Source organism: Bos indicus x Bos taurus, chromosome 16 (genome assembly GCF_003369695.1).
Source record: "Bos indicus x Bos taurus breed Angus x Brahman F1 hybrid chromosome 16, Bos_hybrid_MaternalHap_v2.0, whole genome shotgun sequence".
NCBI lineage: Eukaryota > Metazoa > Chordata > Mammalia > Artiodactyla > Bovidae > Bos > Bos indicus x Bos taurus.
This window is the reverse complement of record NC_040091.1, coordinates 65,485,978-65,500,076: the sequence shown is the minus strand read 5'-3', so window position 1 is coordinate 65,500,076 and position 14,099 is coordinate 65,485,978. Positions and strand designations below refer to the sequence as shown.

The following is a 14,099-nucleotide window of genomic DNA, read 5'->3' as shown; positions in this document are numbered from 1 at the left end:
CCTCCAGACGTTCAAGCTAGATTTAAAAAAGGCAGAGGAAGCAGAGATCAAATTGCTAGCATCTGCTAGATCATCCAAAAAGCAAGAGAATTCCAGAAAAACATCTATTTCTGCTTTATTGACTATACCAAAGCCTTTGACTGTGTAGATCACAATAAACTATGGAAAATTCTGAAAGAGTTGGGAATACCAGACCACCTGACCTGCCTCCTGAGAAATCTGTATGCAGGTCAAGAAGCAAAAATTAGAACTGGACATGGAACAACAGACTGGTTCCAAATCGGGAAAGGTATACATCAAGGTTGCATATTGTCACCCTGCTAATTGCAGAGTATATCAAGTGAAATGCTGGGCTGAATGAAGCACAAGCTGGAATCAAGATTGCCGGGAGAAATATCAATAACCTCAGATACGCAGATGACACCACCCTTATGGCAGAAAGTGAAGAGGAACTAAAAAGCCTCTTGATGAAAGTGAAAGAGGAGAATGAAAAAGTTGGCTTAAAGCTCAACATTCAGAAAACTAAGATCATGGCATCCAGTACCATCACTTCATGGCAAATAGGGAAACAATGGAAACAGTGACAGACTTTTATTTTATTGGGGCTCCAAAATCACTGCAGATAGTGACTGCAGCCATGAAATTAAAAGACGCTTGCTCCTTGGAAGAAAGGCTATAACCAATCTAGACAGCATATTAAAAAGCAGAGACATTACTTTGCCCTCAAGGGTCCGTCTAGTTAAGGCTATAGTATTTTCAATAGTTCTGTATGGATGTGAGAGTTGGACCATAAAAAAAGCTGAGCACCAAAGAATTGATGCTTTTGAACTGGGGTATTGGAGAAGACTCTTTTGAGAGTCCCTTGGACTGCAAGGAGATCCAACCAGTTAATCCTAAAGAAAATCAGTCTTGCATATCCATTGGAAAGACAGATCCTGAAGCTGAAACTCCAGCATTTAAGGTTAGTTTCCAAAAACTAACCCATTGGAAATGACCCTGATGCTGGGAAAGATTGAAGGCAGGAGGAGAAGGGGACGACAGAGGATGAGATGGTTAGATGGCATCACTGACTTGATAGACATGAGTCTGAACAGGCTTTGGGAGTTGGTGATGGACAGGGAAGCCTTGTGTGCTGTAGTCCATGGGGTCGCAAAGAGTCAGACATGACTGAATGACTCAACTGAACTGAACTATTGTTTTAAACTATTTCAGTTTCAAAGTGATTATCTCTGTCTGGTATATACAACATTCTGCTAACAAGAATATACAATAAGCCACAACATTAAAAATACATTAAGACTGGACAAACAAAATCTTTGCTTTATATGAGATTACAAAATTTTAAATATTGTTTTCTTTACCTCACATGTCAGATATAGTTATTTCTTTAGTATAAAAGACTATAATTTGTTTGAAAAAACTTTTAATTGTAGTCAAGGACTAAAAATCAGTCCTAAATCTATAATTGAATGAGAACAGATGTTTAAATGGAGTGCTAAGACCACTTTACTGCTCTTATAAACAACTAGAATGGATAGAGGCTCTTAATCCAAAATAAAAAAAATGGGCTCTCAAACCAAAATCATATTTCAAGGCATACAGTATGATCAACATATTAGTTATATAAAGACTATGGGCTTGAGGAAAATTATGGAAGGGAGTGTTGGCCTACTTTAAAATCAGTTGTTTTCGATTATTTTTTAAGTTACTCCAGCAACCTATTTAAAGACCTACTCACAAATGGTCTCTATCTTTTCATTTTACTAAGAATATGTGTATGAAAGTAACAAAAGTATTACTCCACTTAAGTATTTATCTATAAAAAAATTTTTACATGAATTTTTCCTAATCCAGACCGATGTTTTATTTACATTATTTTGCATCTTATTTCTTAGAAGCCTTTGGATCCTGCTAATTTCTTTAGCCACTCCTGGTGACTAGTCATTGGTCTTGACATGTTGGCAAACGATCTGACGTATCTGGCAATGATTCTCATCAAAGTTCCACATCTGAATCACTAGGCAGAAGCACTAGTTCAGCTTCAGTCCTGAAGTGAAGTGCAAGTTGCTTAGACTTGTCTGACTCTGTGACTCATGGACTATAGCCTGCCAGGCTCCCCCTGTCCATGGAATTCTCTAGGCCAGAATACTGGAGTGGGTAACTGTCCCTTCTACAGGGCATCTTTCCAACCCAGGGACTGAATCCAGGTCTCACACATTGCAGGTGGATTCTTTACCAGCTGAGCCACCATGGAAGCCGTGTGCTACTGAATTAGAATTTCTAACAAGAGAACCTAACCATATATATTTTTTACCCTCTCCAGATAATTCTGAGCCCCTATTTAAGCAGCACTACCTCTAAGGTATAATTTGACAAAAGTGCCTCATAAGATAATCTAGTACAAACTATATTGCTAAAGGCACAAACCAGGGCTTCCCTGGTGGCTCAGTAGTAAAGAACCCACTTCCCAATGCAGGAGACACAGGTTCCATCCTTGATCCAGGAGAATCCCACATGCCGCGGAGCAACTAAGCCCATGCACCACAACTATTGAGCCTGTGCTCCAGAGCCTGGGAGCCACAACTATGGAAGCCCATGCACCCCACATCCTGTGCTCTGCAAAAAAAGAAGCAATGAGAAGCCTGTCCATCGCAACTAGAGTAAGCCCTGCTCGTCGCAACTGCAGAAAAGCCCAAGTAGCAACAAAGACCCAGCACAACCAAAAGTGAATAAACAAACAGAATTTAAAAAAAACTAAGACACTTTGTAGTTAAAAAAAAAAAAATTCACAACCCAAACACTATTTAATGAACACTAGCAATAATGGAAAACCCTGAAACTCAAAAATTCTTGTTAATTTAGTACCTGTTTTGATACAGTGTAATCCAAACATTCTCTAGGACAGACCAGATTTCTTGATGCCTGCTGGGTTGGGGAGGATAAGAACTGGAGAAAACGGTGATTTCTTGGTTATCAGATTTCATCAGAGAATTATCTTCCTGGCTTTTACCCGGTGTATTTTTTGAAGAATTTTGCTTAAGTTTTGCCTTGCCCTGGGGAAATAAGAATTACATAATATGCAGCAAGTCCTTCACTAGTAAGTGAGAGAGAAAGAATGCCAATTGTAGATTACAAATGTTCTGCCTTTCTTGGAAGTGCTATTTATTCTTTGTCCTTGATTATGTACAGAATATTACCAAAATAGAATCAGAGCTAAAAATTTTTTTCTTTTTCATTTATATGAAACAGTATTTCCAATGTATTTATTACAGAGTATAGAAGTAGAATTCTACTTGTAAGGGATTAAGAAATAAGTGAGCAAAGAAATGGGAACAATGGTATATACTGCTCTTTTAAGAAGTTTGGTAGTTGATGGAAGGACATGGTATAGTAAATAGCACGACCAATTAAAAATATTTAAGAACAGATCTGAGCATATTTCTAAACAGTGTAAAAAAGCAATACCATTGATTCAAGTGATATTTTCTTTAAAAAAATCACCCTGGGTAAAAATATTAACTTAGGTGAAAAATACATATGATAGAATGCAAAAAAAAAGTTTTTAACTATGAGTTTATTGAGTTTGTTGACTTGGCTTGACTATAACATCTTTGTGAACTTAAATAAAATCACTCCATTTCTCTAGGTTTCCTTTGTTGATAAAAGTATGATTTTAAACATTAGCTTCATGCTTATCAAATGTAAAAAAAATGGAAATTTCCAAAACTGTAACAACAGTTGATAGTTACTGAGCACTTCTTATGTATAGGAATTTTCTAAGAACTTTATATCTATGTAGCTCATTTAATCCTCACAATTACTCTGTGAAGGAGATACTATGATTATCTACATTTTATTGAGGCAAAGAAAGGATAAATAAGTTATGCAAGGTCACACAGCTGGGAAGAGACATGAACAGAATCTGACCTTTAGTATAAGTGAATGAAGTATATATGAATAAGTATATATGAATGTGGTTATATTCTCTCTCCAGCTCATAAAGGTAAATATTACCCTTTTATTTCTTTTCAGGAAGGAAGAAAACTGCCTGTTTACATTAATTATGAACTTAATAAATACACATGAACAGAAATATGAATTTTGTTTTGAGATAAATGTGTTTAATCATCACATAATGCTTTTTCTCAGCTTTCAAACAGAAGTGTATGCAACATACAAATAGGCTGCTTTATCAAACACTTACATAGCACTTACTATGTGCTCTCTGCTCTGCTAAGTCGCTTCAGTTGTGTCCGACTCTGTGCAACCACATAGACAGCAGCCCACCAGGGTTACTCCCGTCCCTGGGATTCTCCAGGCAAGAACACTGGAGTGGGTTGCCGTTTCCTAGGCTCTACAAGTATTAATTTAATTCTCATGACAGTTCTAAGGCAGAGATTATTATACTCTTTCTTATAGAAGAAGGGATTAAGGCTTTGAGAGGTTAAATAACCAGAAATTAAAAACACAACTAGTCAGGATGGGAAGTCTGAGGCACGTAAGTCTAAAGTTTATTAAAAAGACTTATTTTAAATAGTCTATCATTCTGGAAGGGCAAGTCTTTTTTTTTTATGATGTTAAAAGGTTCACAAGAGAAAAAATATATATCCTTCCCTCTACCCCATTTATATAAAATCTGGAAAATGACATTACTTAACTTTCCATTTTGGTTTCTCAGAATCAAATGAATAATGAATATTCCTCTTTTCCTGATTTTCTACACTTGGTAAATTAAGATAAGGGGGATTTTTTTTTTTTTTTTTACAGTTACTATACTTAGATATTCTATTCCTGGAGGTAATCTCTTTCTTTTCATTGTTCAAGTTAGTGACACATAACTAAGTATTCAGGTCATAAATCACATGTACTCTACAAAATAACTGCTATTGAAAGTGCATTTTAAAAGCCCAAGCTAAATCACAATGTTCTTGGCTGACTTAGACAATGAATTGTTTCAAACACGAAAATAAAGCAATACTTGAAAGCTCTAATTGTGGAAAAAACACAAGTTGTTTCAAACAATCAGACTAATGCTTAATGTTGAGGGAAAAGCACTAAAGAGAATACTAGATTTTTTGTCCTTTGTCTTCTTGAATCTCTTGCTAATGTGACAACTAGAAAATCAAGATCCAAGAATAAATAACTTACTAAATAACAGGCCAATATGTTTACAAGTGGGCAACATATAACAGGCATATAATTATGCGACAAACACCACTAGATTTTAATATCAAACTTTTCATGGGAGAAAACTCCCATGGCTAGGTTTCCAACTGTAAAGAATCTTGCTATTATTTTTAACTCAATCATTCCTAATTTTTTTAGTCTCAATAATTTTAATTCAAAGGCTGCTAAGACTCTAAGTATCCTAAACTTTCCATCTTGTTCACCATGGTTGTTTCACTAAAGATGGGGTTTTAGGGCTCAGTTCTGTGAGAGAAAGGATAATGTGCTCTTCCCTACACAATTTAATTAAAATAGTCAAGCTGTAACTCCTAAATTCCCAGGTCCATTCTTCCCTACTGAAGATTCTAAAAGTCACACTTGTCATTTAAAAGAATAAGTACCAATGTTTTGGTCATCTTAACCCAAAAGATTATCCACCCCTTAAATCAATTCTTTCCTCAAGAAATAACATATATTTCCTGTTAGTTTATCAAAAAGATGCTTCTTTTAGTCTTAAGCAAGTTAAATTCTTTCCTCAGTAACTATGACTAAGTTTAGTATCATCTAATCCTTTCATTACTTCATAGGTACCGGGGCCTATGTTACCAGAAAAAAAAACCACAGAGGAAAACCTGGCCAATTCAATAGCTCAAAGGAAAAAATACGACACACACATACACACACGTATATATATATATATATATATATATACACACTAGATGAAAGTATCATTGATATTTAACAATGTAATTGTGATGCTGAGTTTTTTGAACTGTTTCAGGCATATAAAATGACCTGAATTTTATAGATTTGAAATCAGAAGACTCTAGAAATACAGTATTACCAAGGACAAAACTCACATAGTTATTTTAAAGGGGCAAAAAGGCATCAGTGGTAGGCAGACTGCATAAGAATCCCATGAGGAGACCTGTTAAAAAATTGGTAGGTGTTCAACGGGCAAAGTTTGAATACAGTCTGTAGGTTAGATAATTGGATTATGTCAATATTAATTTCCTGATTAATAAAATATGAATCAAGAACAAAAACACTTCTGGGCACCACTGACAGAAATTTTACTCAGTAAGGGGTATGGCATCTGCATGCTTAAAAAAATTTTTGAAGTATTTTGATGCAGGCTGTGATCCACTGGTCAGGAGCACTGAAAAATGAGCAGTCAGGCAACAATGCATCATTCTCTTCTATTCATAAATGAAACAATATGAAATCCCAACAACTGCTGTGACACTGCCTCCATAGGATTATGAGTATTTTATAACTTGTAATAAGGATTGTTTAGTCTCCATTCAATTCACTTAATATTTACTTAATGCTTTTAGTATGTTAGAGTAAGTTAAATTTCTTATTTACTGTTTGTCTGATAAATACATTCTTATAACATATATGATTACTCTAAATGGCATCCTAAAGGTATCTTACCTCTGCAAATGTTTGGAGTAGTTTGTTTACTTGAACAAAGGCCTGTGGAAGAATACCATCATAATTTGACCTTGTACTGAAAGCATGTAGCAAACTTTCAGAATCCTGAAGCAGGAATTTCACTGTTGTAAAATCCACTGCTTTCTTAGCTGGTAACACAAAATTAAGAAGGAAAAAATACGTAAGAATGAGTATACAACACAAAAATGCTTTTGGAAAATCAGTCTAATAATAATTAAGAAATTTAAAGAGAGTACACATTTACATCTACAGGCTCCTAATTTATCTCTCTGGTGTAAAAAGCCATAATGAGACTTAGTTTTAGACAAAGTTCTTGGAGTTGATTCTGGCATTCTGTGAAGCTGGCCTTCCATATCCATAAGTTTTCACATGTACAGTTTCCATCAACTATAGATCAAAAGTATTTTGGGGAAAAAGTTCTATAATGTTCCAAATAGCAAAAGATGAATTTGTTGTGCACTGGCACCTATTTACAGAACATTTACATTGTATTAGGTATTACAACTAATCTAGAGATGATTCATCGTATATAGGAAAATATGTGTAAGTTATATACAAATACTATGCCATTTTATACAAGGGATTTGAGCATGGAGAATTCTGCTATCCTCAGGGGTCCTGGAACCAATTTCCTATGGATACTGAGACTATATTCAGATTCCAAAATTTCCCTCAAAATGGTCAACTTCAAAGTAAAAGTGAAATGCACAAGTTACTACATACAAAATAGACAAATAACAAGGCCCTACTGTATAGCATAGGGAACTATATTCAATACCCTTCAATAAACCACAATGTAAAGAATATGCATATGTATGTATCTGAATCATTATGCTGTATACCAGAAACTAACATGACATTGTAAATCAACTATACTCCAATTAGAGTTCAATTTTTAAAAATTAACAGTAAAATGAAATAATGTTATACTCTTCAGAAGAGATAATCACCAAACAAATCTGAGTTAAACTACAGATTTTCAAAACTGAGGTTGTTTGTATACAGATTACTCTTGAGACATCACAGTGTCACATTTTGGTGGGAAGCACTTAAATTATATATAGTACCTTTCATAATCAACTCAGTTATCATGTAGTGATTTATCTTCAAATCCCATCACATGAAATAAAATACCAGATTTACTGAAAATGTGTTCTCTCTGGACACAATACAATTTCAGTGAAAAATAAACAACTTGGGTTAACAGTGAGCTATGGGCAAAAGAAGCTAATAGAATTTTCCCCCCTTAAATTAGCACAGTGAGTTAATCTACAGGTAATAATTTAAAGATGTAACATTTTTGTCTCAAGGAACTAAACTTGCTTACATTAAGTTCTCAAACCACTTAGGAGAAATGGTGACAATAATTTCAAAGATTCAAAGTTATGAACAATGAAGTTAAACAGCTTTCTAATGTTACCAAAATTCAGAATAGAAAAAATTATCTCTATTATTAAGATAGAATACTGCATAACAGTTTTCAAAGGCATTTAAAATAACCACAGTGCAATGTGTTTGCTTTGTTTTCTTTTAGGTTCACAGCTTCAGAAATTCTATTTTATTCTGAAACACTGGCACTATGAGTTAAGAAAAATAGTTTTTCTGTATAACTTACATAACAAATATTTGCTTGTGAAATACTGAAAGGTTAAATGAAAATAAAAAGTGGATTTTCATAATTAATTACTCAATATTCTGAAATTCTGATCTAATGTGATGGTTACAGCCAAGTTTCTGGCTACCCTTTTATTAAGCAAACAGTGCATCTCCTTACTAAACACTTTCAGTTATTTTTAAAATCAAAGACTAGTTCAAATTCCTGTGGGAAAATTAGAGATAAGAGATGCTACAGAGGACAGAAAGGAGGTAAATATCCTCAGAGGAGGCAGTTGGGCACAACTTCTTTTAATGGTGCTTCTCCAGTGTAGTCTGTTTGATAGGACTGAAATCCTTGAATTAATCATTTTATTTCATCTTAAAAGAATTCTTTACTAAAGATTAAGGCAAAAGTATAATGTCAATGATCAATTCAGTACTCAGACAAAGCATAAAAAAATCTACAAGGCTGAAATAATTTAATGTCTATATAAGGTCAATAAGTATTTAGGTTAAAATTAATACAGACAATGAAGTCAGAAAAAGCTACTACTCATTTTCTACATAATTTTCTATGAATTGATCTAAAGTGACATGCTTGATACAGTAAGTTAAACACACATATAATTCAACAGCTGCAGACAGTATTAAAAGATCATAAACAGAATTACCAGTAATTTTTTCTAATTCAAAATTATTTTAGAGCAGAAGGCATTTTTATAATTCTATTACATATCATTCACAAGTCAGTAAACATTAGGCATTGGATTCTTCTAGATCAAAGATCAATAAATTATGATTACACAATAATCCTACAAATGAGTTTTTAACAAAAGGAGCGGTCATATCTCTTCACTTCTCTTGTCATTAGAGAAAAATAGAACTACTGACGACTATCTCTAAGTTCCATATAAGCGCAAAAAAACTGCCCAGCCCTGGAAAACAGACAAATGGAAGATGGCAACTGGATATCCCATTTTTGAAACCAAGTCTTACTTAAGATCACACATGGTTTATGGACTTCCTCTTTTGACAAAAGCAACAAAATTATGTCCCTAGTAAAAGATATGAACACTGTTTCCATGTTATCTTTTAAAATGCTTTGAAGACATGTCCAATATGTCATTCCTTAATAATAATACCCCTAATAACTATTTTCTAGTTAAAGGTCAAGGCCTGGAAAGTGTATTTTTATTTTAAAAATCAGTAACTTAAAAAAAAATATTCATGCAACATCTACTACATATATGTCACAAAGTATTGATTAGGAACTTTAAGTTCCCTGGGGAAATTTATAAAGATATAAAACATTTTCAGAGTTTACACTTCAGGGGAAAAGAGAAGTGGTATATTTGGCATAGAATGTTTTTGTTTTATCTTAGCTGTTAGGAAACTTAGTGCTAAAATCTGTGTTCAAGTACTGCAATAATTGTTTGCACATGTCTTATAGTAAAAATATCTCTTTGGTTCTTCTTCACTACCTGGCTCTTGTACCTTTCAGATCAAATCAGATCAGTTGCTTAGTCGTGTCTGACTCTTTGCGACCCCGAGAATTGCAGCACGCCAGGCCTCCCTGTCCATCACCAACTCCCAGAGTTCACTGAGACTCAAGTCCATCGAGTCAGTGATGCTACCCAGCCATCTCATCCTCTGTCGTTCCCTTCTCCTCCTGCCCCCAATCCCTCCCAGCATCAGAGTTTTTTCCAATGAGTCAACTCTTTGCATGAGGTGGCCAAAGTACTGGAGTTTCAGCTTTAGCATCATTCCTTACAAAGAAATCCCAGGGCTGATCTCCTTCAGAATGGACTGGTTGGATCTCCTTGCAGTCCATGGGACTCTCAAGAGTCTTCTCCAACACCACAGTTCAAAAGCATCAATTCTTCGGCGCTCAGCCTTCTTCACTGTCCAACTCTCACATCCATACATTTAAGCCTAACTTAAACTCTCTTGTACTCAGGTGGTCCTTTAAAGGCCCATCTATACTCAGTTGTTTTTAAAAAGTAGACAGGATATAACTAATACATAAAATAGATCACTTCATAAGGAGTTTGAGAAAAGTCAAGAACTAACTGAACATCCTAATAATGGTTTATACCTTCCTTTTTAAAGGTACAGCAAAAGAAATGGAGCTGTTCACTCTGGACAAATCACTTACTCTCTCAAATCTAGTTTCCTTAATGATAAAACACAGACTTTAATAATATTTATTTAGTCGCTAAGTCATGTTGGACTCTTTTGCAACCCCATAAACTGTAGCGCATAAACAAGCTAGCAAAATAATGCTCAAAATTCTCCAAGCCAGGCTTCAGCAATACGTGAACCACGAACTTCCAGATGTTCAAGGTGGTTTTAGAAAAGGCAGAAGAACCAGAGATCAGATTGCCAACATCCGCTGGATCATTGAAAAAGGAAGAGAGTTCCAGAAAGACATCTGTTTCTGCTTTATTGACTATGCCAAAGCCTTTGACTGTGCGGATCACAATAAACTGCGGAAAATTCTGAAAGAGATGGGAACACCAGACCACCTGACCTGCCTCTTGAGAAACCTGTATGCAGGTCAGGAAGCAACAGTTAGAACTGGACATGGAACAACAGACTGGTTCCAAATAGGAAAAGGAGTATGTCAAGGCTGTATATTGTCACCCTGCTTATTTAACTTATATGCAGAGTACATCATGAGAAACGCTGGGCTGGAGGAAGCACAAGCTGGAATCAAGATTGCCAGGAGAAATATCAATAACCTCAGCTATGCAGATGATACCACCCTTATGGCAGAAAATGAAGAAGAACTAAAGAGCCTCTTGATGAAAGTGAAAGAGGAGAATGGAAAAAGTTGGCTTAAAGCTCAACTTTCAGAAAACGAGGATCATGGCACCTGGTCCCATCACTTCATGACAAATAGATGGGGAAACAGTGGAAACAGTGGCTGACTTTATTTTTTTAGGCTCCAAAATCACTGCAGATGGTGACTGCAGCCATGAAATCAGAAGATGTTTACTCCTTGGAAGAAAAGTTATGACCAACCTAAATAGCATATTCAAAAGCAGAGACATTACTTTGCCAACAAAGGTCTGTCTAGTCAAGGCTATGGTTTTTCCAGTAGTCATGTATGGATGTGAGAGTTGGACTTATATCTAAAGAAAGCTGAGCACTGAAGAATTGATGCTTTTGAACTGTGGTGCTGGAGAAGACTCTTGAGAGTCCCTTGGACTGCAAGGAGATCCAACCAGTCCACCCTAAAGGAGATCAGTCCTGGATGTTTATTGGAAGGACTGCTGTTGAAGCTGAAACTCCAATACTTTGGCCACCTGATGTGAAGAGCTAAAAAAGACCCTGATGCTGGGAAAGATTAAGGGCAGGTGGAGAAGGGGATGACAGAGGATGAGATGGTTGGATGGCATCACTGACTCAATGGACACGAGTTTGGGTAGACTCCGGGAGTTGGTGATGGACAGGGAGGCCTGGCGTGCTGCAGTCCATGGGGTCGCAGAGTTGGACACGACTGAGTGACTGAACTGAACTGAAACTGTAGCCCACCATTATATCAGTGCTTTTCACATCTTTTGCTTCCTGGCAGAAAAACTCTTTCTTTTTTAATCACACACGGAATCTCTCTACATAAATAAAAGAAAGCTGAATGGCTAAAGTTGGGGTTGAAGGCCAAAGGCACACTATTATCAGGCTCCCCATCAATCTTTCCACCCCTAATCTCTGGCAACTCCAGAAGCACTTCAAGAAGGTTCTGTGTGATACAGTTTAAGAACTACCAACTAAGTGGTTGATTCTAGTCTCTTGTGGTTCTAAAGTTCATTATGCACCAAAGCCAAAGGATTCCTATTCCTTAACCATGTATTTTAAGTAGAAATCTTGATTAACTATTTGAACATCAAAAATGATACTATGAACAGTCACAATCTCTATGAACTCCATCCATTCATCTAGCTGCCATAAATTTCCTTAAGAAATTAAAAGTGTAAATGGTTAAGAACTAATTGAAAAATTTTTATTAATTCATCTTCACATTCCATGGGATATATCTATTATTCTGACTTTAATACAACACTACCAAAGACAAAATGAAAGATTCATACCTTTACGGACATTTTCATACAGACTCTCAATGGTTAAGAGCAAGTTCTTTTCCATAACTAATCCAAATACAGCCAACCAATGTTTCCTAAAGCACTGTAATAAATGTATTAGAGTCCATGGAGGTTTCACGTACAGCATCTAGAGAAAAACAGCATTACTGATGTACTTATTATTCTATTATTTTAAAGTACCTATTTAGGAATTCCTACATAGATTTCTAGGCAAAACATAATTGAATTCTTCTTAAACTAAAAGATGTTTTATTAAAAGCCAGTCACAGTCTTAAAATGCCTATTTCACTGAAAACTGCTTTTATAAAATTCACATTAGTAGTAATATTTATAGTTTCAGAAACTATGTGTGCCAAAAGAAAGCACAGTTTTAATCAGAAAAACTAGTTCTAGTCAGCAAAAGTTGTCATCTACCTTTCAACATGGTCATTTCTACAACAAAATCAATCTAATTTCCTAAAACTAGAGAAAAACATCTATACAGAAAAGAATTTTCAACTATAATTGACACTCGCTACACTCCTATAAAGACATGTTTATAAAGAAAACTCATCATTAAGTACTACAAGATGTCATTACATCCTTTCTTCAATCATTCATATGCAATCACTTTATCAGACTCTATTATGAAATCTAATTTACGTCAACCTTCCTAGAATCTGATCATTCTTCAACATCTTGGTTTAACACTTTATAGTATAATCAAGCCACACTGACAAACATTAGAATCTTACTGAATATCTGGGATAGATACAATTGATAGGGAATAAACTTTCTCCTAATGATAAATGTGAATAGCAAACAAACATTAAACTAAGAAGGCCACTATTTCCAAATGTGATGTTTACTTATTACAGAAGAGGTGTGAATCTAAAGAAAATTCAAAATATTTTACTAATACCAAATTTACACTCTGATTCTCAAACTTATATCACATAAGCCACAATATAGACATTTTGACTCAAATAAATTAAAAATGAGACATTTTCTTTCAATTTAAGCTCCATGGAGGAAATGTGTCTAACAGATGGTAGACACCCAATAAATATTTGTTCACTGAAAAAATGAATGATAAAAAATAGTCCTAATCTTTAGGAAATGTCCATCAGTTAGTTTTTAAAGTTATTCCAAAAACTTCAAGAAAAATATTAATGTGATATCAATTATTACAATAAAACATATATTTTATACAAATAATAGTATCTCTTAAAATAAGGCAACAAATCTTTAGCAATAAAAAAGAAACCTTTAACTAAGCATTCAAATAATCACCTCCATCCAAAGGTTTCCAAAAGCAATTTTCATTTCTGTTTCTAATATGGAAGATAAAGCTGTTCCAAGAGATCTTTCGAGATCAGATACAATGTTTTCAAGTAGAAGGGGTAGTCCAGAGTTTGTAGATTGTTCCTCATAGCTCTCCTCCAAAGGTGTTGTTTCTTCAAAACAAATAGTTGCAAGCTTTATTTAGGACATTAGTAGTAAATATTTTACATATATAATTAGTATTTGTTCATAAATAATAAATATTTAATGGATATAATTAGTATTTGAATCTAGAGAACTAATGAATATTTTTAAAACAAGATTTAGGGGAGTTCGCTGGTGGGCTACTGGTTAGGATCCAGGCTTTCACTTGCCCTGGCCCTGGTTCAATCGCTGTTCGGGGAACTCTTGCAAGCCACGTGGCATGGCCAAAACAAATAAATAAAGAGTATTTAGAAATATTTAGTATAGCTGTTTTTAGATGCAATAACATATTACATTAGTAAATGCTTT

General features: G+C 34.8%; 1 protein-coding gene across 10 annotated transcripts in view; it reads right to left on the bottom strand.

Moving 5' to 3' along the window:
• SWT1 (SWT1, RNA endoribonuclease homolog) overlaps nucleotides 1–14,099 on the bottom strand; it is a 107,526-nt gene that overhangs the window by 48,767 nt on the left and 44,660 nt on the right. For all 10 annotated transcript variants that reach the window (XR_003515006.1, XR_003515005.1, XM_027565571.1 and 7 more), the window contains 4 exons: nucleotides 13,596–13,759; nucleotides 12,312–12,450; nucleotides 6,604–6,752; nucleotides 2,866–3,053 (listed from right to left, as the gene is read on the bottom strand). Coding sequence is in view for 8 of the 10 variants with exons in the window: in XM_027565571.1 (XP_027421372.1) it covers nucleotides 2,866–3,053; nucleotides 6,604–6,752; nucleotides 12,312–12,450; nucleotides 13,596–13,759 (640 nt within the window). In the remaining 2 variants the exon portion in view is untranslated. The remainder of the gene's footprint in view (nucleotides 1–2,865; nucleotides 3,054–6,603; nucleotides 6,753–12,311; nucleotides 12,451–13,595; nucleotides 13,760–14,099) is intronic.